The 11,619-nt window shown below is 52.6% G+C and overlaps 1 protein-coding gene across 1 annotated transcript; it reads right to left on the minus strand.

Moving 5' to 3' along the window:
* Positions 1 to 333: 333 nt before the first annotated feature.
* Positions 334 to 11,619, minus strand: LOC132571122 (proteasome subunit beta type-8-like). Its single transcript, XM_060237805.1, has 6 exons — positions 11,446 to 11,619; positions 9,952 to 10,099; positions 6,807 to 6,918; positions 4,551 to 4,680; positions 669 to 873; positions 334 to 518 (listed from the first exon to the last, which is right to left on the minus strand). Exons 1-6 carry the CDS (start codon positions 11,599 to 11,601, stop codon positions 430 to 432), a joined length of 840 nt encoding a protein of 279 aa, XP_060093788.1. The 5' UTR covers positions 11,602 to 11,619; the 3' UTR covers positions 334 to 429.

Raw genomic sequence — 11,619 nt, forward strand, 5'->3', positions numbered from 1 at the left:
TTGCATCGGGTTGCTTTTGGCTGGGGGGGCAGCATATGCTGATGAGTGAGGCTAATGAGCTCCACCACCTATTTTCCTGCAAAACAACCCCTGCCTGAATCTATCTAAGCAGTGTTCTTTAAACGGGCACCAAAAATTTAGCCACCAAAAATTTACAGGCTTCTATCTTATACCTGACGAAGTCTGCAGGGATTCTCAAACATTTCGAACTCCGAAAACCTTGTTGGTATCTCTCAGGTGTTCTGAATGAGAAGTGTAGCTGGAATGTTTTAGACTGAGCCTCACAGATGTTCGCAACAAACTTCTAGAATGACAAACCAAAGCCCAAGGAAACAAAACGTTAAAAGTCTCTTTATTGGCCTGAGAGCCCGTCCCTTTTCCCCTTCAGCCTGATTGTCAAAGAACCACACGGTTCTTGCCCATCGCATCTCATTTCTTGGCCTCTGCGTACTGGTCGAGCAGCATGGCGACATCAGTGCGCCCAACCCGGATCCAGCCGTCTTCCTTCATGTGATACACTGCAGGGCACAGGGAGACACCACACCGTCAGTGTAAAATGTGCAAAATTAGAGCAGGCAATCACAGAACAGCTGCATGCTTATAGGACTGAGACAGGCAAAACTGAAGGAGCCAGGAGTAGTCTCAGGGAAGAGGTCAAGAGAACTTACTGTTCACCACCCCTCCAGAGTACGAGTCACGGTGGGTGGCGTAAGAGATGGCCCGCCTGCCCAGGTCGTAGGCGTCTTCCACGCTGAGGTCAGGGCGGTATCCGCTGTCCAGCACCCCGTAAGCATAAGGCTTTCCACTTCCCGTGGAAAAGAGGGGGCCCGACAGGCGTACCCCGTTGTCATCTATATAGTAAAGGCCAGGACCCTGCAGAGGATTGGGAAAGAAGACTTCTGTAACCCTGGACCCCAAGAGACCTTTCATTCTCCCTCAACCCCTTCCAGAAATATCCCTTCTTTCTTTCATTCTTTCCATGTTCTTTAAAAGGGACCCTGGATTCCTAGCCAGTTTGGTGTAGTGGTTAAGTGTGCGGACTCTTATCTGGGAGAACCGGGTTTGATTCCGCACTCCTCCACTTGCACCTGCTGGCATGGCCTTGGGTCAGCCATAGCTCTGGCAGAGGTTGTCCTTGAAAGGGCAGCTGCTGTGAGAGCCCTCTCCAGCCCCACCCACCTCACAGGGTGTCTGTTGTGGGGGAGGAAGGGAAAGCAGATTGTAGGCCGCTCTGAGCCTCTGTCCTTGAAAGGGCAGCTGCTGTGAGAGCCCTCTCAGCCCCACCCACCTCATAGGGTGTCTGTTGTGGAGGAGGAAGGGAAAGGAGATTGTAGGCCGCTCTGAGCCTCTGTCCTTGAAAGGGCAGCTTCTGTGAGAGCCTCTCCAGCCCCACCCACCTCACAGGGTGTCTGTTGTGGGGGAGGAAGGGAAAGGAGATTGTAGGCCACTCTGAGCCTCTGTCCTTGAAAGGGCAGCTGCTGTGAGAGCCCTCTCAGCCCCACCCACCTCACAGGGTGTCTGTTGTGGGAGAGGAAGGGAAAGGAGATTGTAGGCCTCTCTAAGCCTCTGTCCTTGAAAGGGCAGCTGCTGTGAGAGCCCTCTCAGCCCCACCCACCTCACAGGCTGTCTGTTGTGGGAGAGGAAGAGAAAGGAGATTGTAAGTAAGTAAAATTTTATTTGTAAAATAAATTGTAGGCCGCTCTGAGCCTCTGTCCTAGAAAGGGCAGCTGCTGTGAAAGCCCTCTCAGCCCCAGCCACCTCACAGGGTGTCTGTTGTGGGGGAGGAAGGGAAAGGAGATTGTAGGCCACTCTGAGCCTCTGTCCTTGAAAGGCAGCTACTGGGAGAGCCCTCTCAGCCCCACCCACCTCACAGGGTGTCTGTTGTGGGGGAGGAAGGGAAAGGAGATTGTAGGCCGCTCTGAGCCTCTGTCCTTGAAAGGGCAGCTGCTGTGATAGCCCTCTCAGCCCCACCCACCTCACAGGGTATCTGTTGTGGGGGAGGAAGGGAAAGGAGATTATAGGCCCGTCAGCCTCTGTCCTTGAAAGGGCAGCTGCTGTGATAGCCCTCTCAGCCCCACCCACCTCACAGGCTGTCTGTTGTGGGGGAGGGAGGGAAAGGAGATTGTAGGCCGCTCTGTGCCTCTGTCCTTGAAAGGGCAGCTGCTGTGAGAGCCCTCTCAGCCCCACCCACCTCACAGAGTTGGCTCCCTTCCTAGAGCGTTGGGACCTGGCAACAGTGATTCATGCAACGGTCACCTCGAGACTGGACTACTGTAATGCCCTCTACATGGGGCTGCCTTTGTGCCGAACCCGGAAGCTGCAGCTGGTGCAGAACGCAGCTGCTAGACTGCTGTTGGGGCTCCCAAAGTGGGAGCACATATAGCCAGGGCTGCGTGAACTGCACTGGCTGCCAGTTATATACCGGATTCGTTACAAAGTGCTGGTTATTACCTTTACAGCCCTATATGGCCGAGGACCTGCCTACCTGAGGGACTGTCTCTCCCCATATGAACCCCAGAGAGCCCTGAGGTCAGCTGGGAAGAACCTGCTAACTATCCCCGGGCCGAGAGAGGTAAAGCTGCAGAGCACCCGTGATCGGGCTTTCTCTGTTATGGCTCCACGCCTATGGAACCAGCTTCCAGAAGATATGCGGGCCCTGCGGGAACTTGAACAGTTCCGCAGGGCCTGCAAGACCACCCTTTTTCGATTGGCCTTCACCGACTAAGGGGAAAACTGCTAATGAAATCTGTATAATAGCACCAGTATAGTAATTTCATTAATTTTATTGATTTTAGAGTTTAGTAGAATTTTAATTAATGTGTTAATTATCAAAGATTTCAGGTTTTCACAGCTGGTAACATCATTAGGGTTTGTAGAGTCTTTCGGGATCAAGTGCCGTGTTCTACTGGAGAAAGTTTTCCTTCCAGACGTTTCGTTCTCAGCTGCGGAGAACATCCTCAGTGGCGTTGCAGCCGGAGCAGGCGTTCTGACCTTCTGGAGAGCCAGTTTGGTGTAGTGGTTAAGTGTGCGGACTCTTATCTCCTTTACGTTCCTCCCCCACAACAGACACCCTGTGAGGTGGGTGGGGCTGAGAGGGCTCTCACAGCAGCTGCCCTTTCAATGACAGAGGCTCAGAGCGGCCTACAATCTCCTTTCCCTTCCTCCCCCCCAACAGACACCCTGTGAGGTGGGTGGGGCTGAGAGGACTTTCACAGCAGCTGCCCTTTCAAGGACAGCCTCTGCTAGAGCTAATGGCGAACCCAAGGCCATTTCAGCAGGTGCAAGTGGAGGAGTGGGGAATCAAACCCGGTTCTCCCAGATAAGATTCTGCACACTTAACCACTACACCAAACTGGCTCTCCAGAAGGTCAGAACGCCTGCTCCGGCTGCAACGCCACTGAGGATGTTCTCCGCAGCTGAGAACGAAACGTCTGGAAGGAAAACTTTCTCCAGTAGAACACGGCACTTGATCCCGAAAGACTCTACAAACCCTAATGTGTTAATTAGTCTTTTTTAAATACCTTGTAAACAAATGTATTGATTGTGTTGTTAGCCGCCCTGAGCCTGCTCCGGTGGGGAGGGCGGGATATAAATAAAATTGATATGATATGATATGATATGATATGAGAGTGTCTGTTGTGGGGGAGGAAGGGAAAGGAGATTGTGAGCCGCTCTGAGACTCTTCGGAGTGGAGGGTGGGATATAAATCCAATATCTTCATCTTCTTCTTCTTCTTGCCTTCCCCAAACTCTCAGTCAGTTTTAAACATCCTAAAAACATCGATCTACAAAGGCTATAGCCTGGCAGAGAAGTGTACTGTGCTCTCTCCTTTACACCAGTGGAATGCGCAAACTAAAACAGGCTCTCACCAAAACCAGCAATGTGCTCCTGGAACTAGAGAGGAACCCCATCCCTTCCTTCCAATTTCCTTTGAGAAGCACCCCAACAGAAGTCTTGCTTCTGACCTGACCAGCTCCTTTATATGAGGCCAGGAGGGTATTTTTCACTCTCTGTCCTATTGGTGGCGACCTAGCACGTTCCTTTGAAGAACGCAGTTTGGCTCACTCGTTTGAGCAATCTCTGTCTCCCTCCTCTGCAACCCTGTTCTGCAGCGCACCTGCCCTTCTCTGCTTGTGACAAGCTATGGGTTGGTCACTGTGGTGGTGGGGGGGTGGGGAATGGGTGGTCCAGCCCCCAAATCAGAACTGAGAGTGCCCCAGAAGGGGGTGCCCCTTGCTCGTCCTGTATTCAATAACCATCCTGGGCTTGTGCTAACGGTGCCTTCACCGCTTTCATGTATAACAGTTGGTAGCTCATCAGAAGATGGTATGTCTGGGAGTTAGGCACCTGTTGCGTAACCAAGGCTACGAGACGGGAGGAGAGGAGAGGAGCGCGATACCGATAACGGCAATAGCGATGGGAAAGGAACAGAATCCCGCGCAAAGAGCTCGGATTGTCTTCTCTTTGGCCCTGGGTCTGACAATGTGCTCCTCCCCCCTTGGCCAGCAGCCCCCCCCCCCAAAAAAAACAACCCCCAGTGGGGTGGGTACCTTTTTGTCCCAGCCGCAGAGCATGCTGCCCACGGAGAGGCCCATCCCCCGGTACTCAGAGGGCATGTTCGCCAGGAGCTTGGAGGCCGCCGAGACGCTGATCCGTTCCTTGTTGCGCAGGTAATACAGCCTGGAGGAACGGGGCAGAGAGAGAGAGGAGGGAGTCAAAGCAGGGCTGGTCCCAGACTTTTTTGGGGGGAGGCTGGACAGACAGTGCCCACCCCTGCCTTCCTTTCCACCACAACACCAGCATTGCTCCCTCTTCCCTGGGCATCCCTCTCCCCTCTGCCAGCACTCCCCGCACACACCCTGCGCCCTCTTCCCCAACCGCACTGGCCTTTGCCACCAGAAATGCCACTGCTGGGCACCACCCACATGCCCTTCCTTTGTGAAACTAGAAGGGGGGCAGGGAGCTGTTCCTGTCGGCAGCAGAGGAAAGGCCTTGCAAGAATAGACAGAGAGGCTGAGGCCTTCATAAGAACATCTGAAGAGCCCTGTTGGATCAGACCAGTGAGGTCCCTCTAGTCCAGCATCCTGTCTCACACAGTGGCCAACCAGTTCCTCTGGAGGGCCAACAACAGGGCACAGAGGCCGAGGCCTTCATAAGAACATCAGAAGAGCATAAGGAGAAACCACATTGGATCAGGCCAATGGCCCATCCAGTCCAAAACTCTGAGTCACAGAAGAACATAAGACAAGCCCTGTTGGATCAGGCCAATGGCCCATCCAGTCCAACACTCTGTGTCACATAAGAACATAAGAGAAGCCACGTTGGATCAGGCCAATGGCCCAACCAGTCCAACACTCTGTGTCACATAAGAGAAGCCATGTTGGATCAGGCCGGTGGCCCATCCAGTCCAGCACTCTGTGTCACACAGTGGCCAAAAAAACCATATGCCATCAGGAGGTCCACCAGTGGGGCCAGGACACTAGAAGCCCTCCCACTGTGCCCCCCCACAAAGCACCGAGTATACAGAACATCACTGCCCCAGACAGAGAACTCCATAAGAACCTAAGAAAAGCCATGTTGGATCAGGCCAATGGCCCATCCAGTCCAACACTCTGTGTCACATAAGAACATAAGAGAAGCCCTGTTGGATCAGGCCAATGGCCCATCCAGTCCAACACTCTGTGTCACATAAGAGAAGCCCTGTTGGATCAGGTCAATGGCCCATCCAGTCCAACACTCTGTGTCACATAAGAGAAGCCATGTTGGATCAGGCCAGTGGCCCATCCAGTCCAACACTCTGTGTCACATAAGAACATAGAGAAGCCACGTTGGATCAGGCCAATGGCACACCCAGTCCAACACTCTGTGTCACATAAGAACATAAGACAAGCCTGTTGGATCAGGCCAATGGCCCATCCAGTCTAACACTCTGTGTCACATAAGAACATAAGAGAAGCCATGTTGGATCAGGCCAATGGCCCATCCAGTCCAACACTCTGTGTCACATAAGAACATAAGAGAAGCCGTGTTGGATCAGGCCAATGGCCCATCCAGTCCAACACTCTGTGTCACATAAGAACATAAGAGAAGCCACGTTGGATCAGGCCAATGGCCCATCCAGTCCAACACTCTGTGTCACACAGCGGCCAAAAAACCCAAGAGCTATCAGGAGGTCCACCAGTGGGGCTAGAAGCCCTTCCACTGTGCCCCGCCTCCAAACACAAGAATAAAGAGCATCACTGCCTCAGACAGAGTTCCAACAATACGCTGTGGCTAGTAGCCACTGATAGACCTCTACTCCAGATGTTTATCCAATCCCCTCTAGAAGCTGGCTATGCTTACAGAGCTCCATCTAGTCCAGCATCCTGTCTCCATAGTGGCCCACAAGGTCCTCAGAGTGTGGAGGTTCTCCACAAGAACATGAGACAAGCCTTGCTGGATCAGACCACCGAGGGTCCGTCCAGTCCAGCCCAAGTGGCCCTCCACAAAAGGACATAGATATTCAGACGCACAGGGCTTTTTTTGAGCAGGAACGCACAGGAACACAGTTCTGGCTGGCTTGGCATCAGGGGGTGTGGTCTAATAGGCAAATGAGTTCCTGCTGGGGCTTTGTCTATAAAAGCACTGTGTGGAACCATGATGGTATCAGGGAGTGTGGCCTAATATGCAAATAAGTTCTTGCTGGGCTTTCCCTACAAAAATAGTCCTGCAGATGCACAACTGGGAATGCGGGAGAGTTCCACATTCCTTCCAGCCAGTTTGGAGGGGGACCTTGATCGAACGCACACACCCCTCCCAAGACCCACCTGCAGTGTTTGGCCAGGAGTCGCTCCCAGTACTGGCAGTCAGCTGCACTTCCGGACATGGTCCCCAGGAGGTAGGGGTTGATCTCGATCACTTTGTTGTAAAGCAGATCAGCTGCAGAGGGTGGGGCGGAGACACAGGGTGGGGGGGGAGGCAGGAAGGGTGAGTCCAGACCCTGTAGAGCAGGGGTCCTCAACCTACGGCCCGCGGGCCAGATGCGGCCCGCTGAGGACGTTTATGCGGCCCGCCGGGTTATAACAAAAACAGACCGGAAGGGACGTTCGACCTAAACTTGCGTTAGCAACGCACCTTCCGGCACTGGGCTGAGGCAGCGGAGACAGAGTGTGAGGTGATACCGAGGTGAGGTGAGTTCCCAGGCTGGGGTGTGTGGTGTGGGGAAGGGAGAGAGATGCAGAAGACGGAGAACTGACGGCCCGCGGCCTTGTACAGTAACGGCAGCCCGGCCTCCAACAGTCTGAGGGACAGTGAACTGGCCCCCTATTTAAAAAGGTTGAGGACCCCTGCTGTAGAGGATCCCCTCACATCAACCCCTCCCTGGCCTTGTATTGGGGGCAGCGTTCCCTCTAAGCTGAGTTCGCGTGAGCTAGCTGACAGATTTTTAGCCTCCAGCTCACACATTTGTGTCTCAGCTCAGGAAGGATGACCCCAGAGCACAAACAATTTAAGCAGCAGGTCCCCACTTTCATGCCAGTAGCTCATGAAGGAGAATTTTTGATCACAAGACTCTGCAGCTTAGAGGGAACACTGGTTGGGGGGGTACTGATTTTAGGAAGGAAAATTAGCTCTTGAGGTAGCTTGTTATGATAAATATATTTTAAAATGACAGCGATACTAATAAAAGCAAAGAATTGTGTGTGTGGGGGGGGGCTTTGGGAAGCGTCAAGTCCCAGGTCCTCAACCTTTTTGCTCCTGTGGAATTCTGGTGGGTGCAAGCAGGCCTTCTTTGGGGCAAGAGCTCACAGGAGCACAGTTCTGGAACCTCTAAATTTTATTGTGCTCTTCCTTTCTTATTCTCTCCCCACAAAAAAAAAAAAATACTTGCTCCATTGTTCAAATCCCCTGTGAGAATTTTGCTGAATTCTAACATTTGAAAAACTTTCTAATATATCCTGTACCAGAGGAAGGAAGGAAGGAAGGAAGGAAGGAAGGAAGGAAGGAAGGAAGGAAGGAAGGAAGGAAGGAAGGAAGGAAGGAAGGAAGGATGTAGGTAAGGAAGAAAGGATGGAAGACAGAAAGAAAGAAAGGAAAGGAGAAAAAAAGGAAGGAAGGAAGGAAGGAAAGAAGGAAGGAAGGAAGGAAGGAAGGAAGGAAGGAAGGAAGGAAGGAAGGAAGGAAGGAAGGAAGGAAGGAAGGAAGGAAGGAAGAAGGAAAGAAGGAAGGAAGGAAGGATGTAGGTAAGGAAGAAAGAAGGAAGGACAGAAAGAAAGAAAGGAAAGGAGAAAAAAGGAAGGAAGGAAGGAAGGAAGAAAGGAAGGAAAGAAGGAAGGAAGCGAAGGAAAGAAGGAAGGAAGGAAGGAAGGAAGGAAGGAAGGAAGGAAGGATGTAGGTAAGAAGAAGAAAGGATGGAAGGAAGACAGAAAGAAAGAAAGGAAAGGAGGAAAAAGGAAGGAAGGAAGGAGGATGTAGGTAAGGAAGAAAGGATGGAAGGGAAGACAGAAAGAAAGAAAGGAAAGGAGAAAAAAAAGGAAGGAAGGAAGGATGTAGGTAAGGAAGAAAGGATGGAAGGGAAGACAGAAAGAAAGGAAAGGAGGAAAAAAAGGAAGGAAGGAAGGATGTAGGTAAGGAAGAAAGGATGGAAGAAGACAGAAAGAAAGAAGGAAAGGAGAAAGAAAGAAAGGAAAGGAAGGAAGGAAGGAAGGAAGGAAGGAAGGAAGGAAGGAAGGAAGGAAGGAAGGAAGGAAGGAAGGAAGGAAAGGAAGGAAAGGAAGGAAGGAAGGAAGGAAGGAAGGGAAGGACGAAGGATATAAAGCAGACTGATGGAAATCTTCATCCTGCACTGTGGCCACAGAGAAGAAAGTAATTTTAAAAGTATTAATGGGAGTCAGGTTTTCTGATGACAATTCTAAGATGCATTTTAAGGTAGATGCAAAGGGAGTTGTGCTAATGAGCTCCGGCACCCCTTTTTCTATGAAATGATCCCTTGGTGCAACCACAAAATGGCCACCAATGGAGGAAGAACCAACTACAAATAGTCAGGGAGTGACATTTATATATATATAAAAACTCTGGCATTTCAGGTAGAAGCTCAGTTTAATAGGATGCCTTTTGGTGTAGTGGTTAAGTGTGCAGACTCTTATCTGGGAGAACCGGGTTTGATTCCCCACTCCTCCACTTGCACCTGCTGGAATGGCCTTGGGTCAGCCATAGCTCTGGCAGAGGTTGTCCTTGAAAGGGCAGCTGCTGTGAGAGCCCTCTCAGCCCCACCCACCTCACAGGGTGCCTGTTGTGGGGGAGGAAGGGAAAGGAGATTGTAGGCTGCTCTGAGCCTCTGTCCTTGAAAGGGCAGCTGCTGTGAGAGCCCTCCTCAGCCCCACCCACCTCACAGGGTGTCTGTTGTGAGGAGGAAGGGAAGGGAGATTGTAGGCCGCTCTGAGCCTCTGTCCTTGAAAGGGCAGCTGCTGTGAGAGCCCTCTCAGCCCCACCCACCTCACAGGATGTCTGCTGTGGGAGAAGGAAATAAAAGCGATCATGAGCTGCTCTGAGACTCTAATTCAATGAGAAGGGTGGGGTATAAATCTACAGTCATCTTCTTCTTTTGATCTTACTACAGCCAATCAGATGCCTGCCCTACTGGATGAATGGCTCCCCTGCTTTCAAAACCACTTGGTGGGTGCCAAGAAAGGTGCAGGCAGGTGCCAAGTTAGGGCACAACGTTTGGGACCCCTGACTTAAAGAGTTTTGAGAGAGACACTTTGCTGCAGTCAGTCAAACAGGTCCGGCAGGTTTCTGCAGAGCTCCCAAAAACCTGCAAACCTGTGCTGCTTTTTGCAACAACACATCTGAAGGCAACCTGTTGCAGGGATGTCCCAAACAAAGGAGAAAGGAGGAGAGTCATCGCTGGTCTCTGCATGCTCCTCCGTCCTCCCCTCCCCCCCAAGGCCTGTAAAGGGTAAGAGAAGAACTCACCGATATAGTTGCCTGCTGAAGCCCGGGAGTCGGTGGCCACGATGACCCCGTGCTGGAAAGTGAAGGCCAGGGTGGTGGTGCCGTGGGCCAGCTCGAGCCGGTGCCCATCTCCGCTGCCCTCACGGAGAGACTGCAGGAACTCAGAGGGCTTGTGGGGGGGGGGGGGGGAGACGGGAGAAGCCGACAGCAAAGGAATTTAATTTTTGCATTCTTGAGATCATGCCCAACCCCCTCTGCTACCTTCACCCCTCTGCTGTCTGCCAATCGGGCACCAGGCTGGTGGGAGCAGTGGGGGAGGGCTCCCTCTGGGCATCCACCTCCTGGGACAGGAGGTTCCGGGTTCAAGTCTTGCTCAGAAGCTCTGCACTTTGATCCCAGTGCTGAAAGGAAAGCACTAAACCTATGCTCTAAAACAGCCCCTTTCTTCACCTCCCAAGCCCTGATCCTGAAAAGGAAGTTTGATGGCGGCTATACAAAGAAAACCATCGGAGCACAATTAAGCTAGCCAGAGATTCAATAGTTGCCAACCTCCAGGCGGGACCTGGAGACCTCCCGGAAAGGCAGCAGATCTCTGGATTATAGTTCCCCTGGAGAAAACCGAGAGTGGGATATGACATTTATACCCCTGCTGAGCTCCCTCCCCAAACCTTATTCTCTCCAAACTCCACCCCCACAAAAAAATTCCCACCCGGGAGGTGGCAACTACTTCCCGGAAGTGTAGGGTCTCTGGGGAAGACTTCTGCAAGCACCCAGGGGTGCTCTCCTGACTCAAACCTCAGCAAGCCCCTCGGATCGGGCCGAGGGTTGCCAAGTCCAATCCAAGAAATATCTGGGGACTTTGGGGGTGGAGCCAGGAGCAAGGGTGCGACAAGCGTGATTGAACTCCAAAGGGAGTTCTGGCCCTCACATTTAAAGCCACCGCACACCTTTTAAATGCCTTCCTCCATTGGAAATAATGAAGGATAGGGGCATCTTCTTTGGGGGCACATAGAATTGGACCCCTGGTCCAATCTTTTTGAAACTTGGAGAATGTGTTGAAGAGAGGCACTGGGTGCTATGCTGAAAATTTGGCACCTCTACCTTAAAAAAAACAACAACAGCTCCCCCGAGCTCCAGATACCCATGGATCAATTCTCCATTATCCCCTATGGCAGCGGGGGCCAATGGTAGCTCTCCAGATGTTTTTTTTGCCTACAACTCCCATCAGCCCCAGCCAGCGTGGCCAATGGCTGGGGCTAATGGGAGTTGTAGGCAAAAAAAAAAACCATCCGGAGACCTACCGTTGGCCACCCCTGCCCTATGGGAATCGGTCTCCATAGGGAATAAGTGAGTGCCCAGAAGACACCCACACACACACTTTCTGATGACCTTGAAGCGGGAGGGAGACCCCCGCCCCCGCCTGGAGATTGGCAACCCTAGGAGCCCCTGGGCAGGGTGTCCCGGCGGGGAGGGAGTTTCCGGGCTCAGCTGCGCGGGGGCCCCCCAAAAGCTCACCTGCCTGCCGGGGGGCACCGCGATGCGCGCCTCCTCCTGCGCCCCGAAGGCGTAATGCGCCACTCCGCCCGGCTGCAGCCCCAGAAGAGCCCCTCCGGAGCCCGGCGCGCCCCACTCCCGCCGCCCGGGCAGCCCGCACACCGCCTCCAGCGCCATCCCGCCTCCACTCAGCCT

The sequence above is a fragment of the Heteronotia binoei genome, chromosome 5 (genome assembly GCF_032191835.1).
Source record: "Heteronotia binoei isolate CCM8104 ecotype False Entrance Well chromosome 5, APGP_CSIRO_Hbin_v1, whole genome shotgun sequence".
Classification (NCBI taxonomy): domain Eukaryota; kingdom Metazoa; phylum Chordata; class Lepidosauria; order Squamata; family Gekkonidae; genus Heteronotia; species Heteronotia binoei.

Excerpts from the sequence above, each read along its gene's own strand:
- LOC132571122 (XM_060237805.1), bottom strand. The coding sequence starts at position 11,601 with ATGGCGCTGGAGGCGGTGTGCGGGCTGCCCGGGCGGCGGGAGTGGGGC. Across the intron at positions 10,100-11,445 it reads CGGTGCCCCCCGGCAGGCAG|CCCTCTGAGTTCCTGCAGTC; the intron begins GTGAGCTTTTGG and ends CCCCCCCACAAG. Across the intron at positions 4,681-6,806 it reads CTCCTGGCCAAACACTGCAG|GCTGTATTACCTGCGCAACA; the intron begins GTGGGTCTTGGG and ends CCGTTCCTCCAG.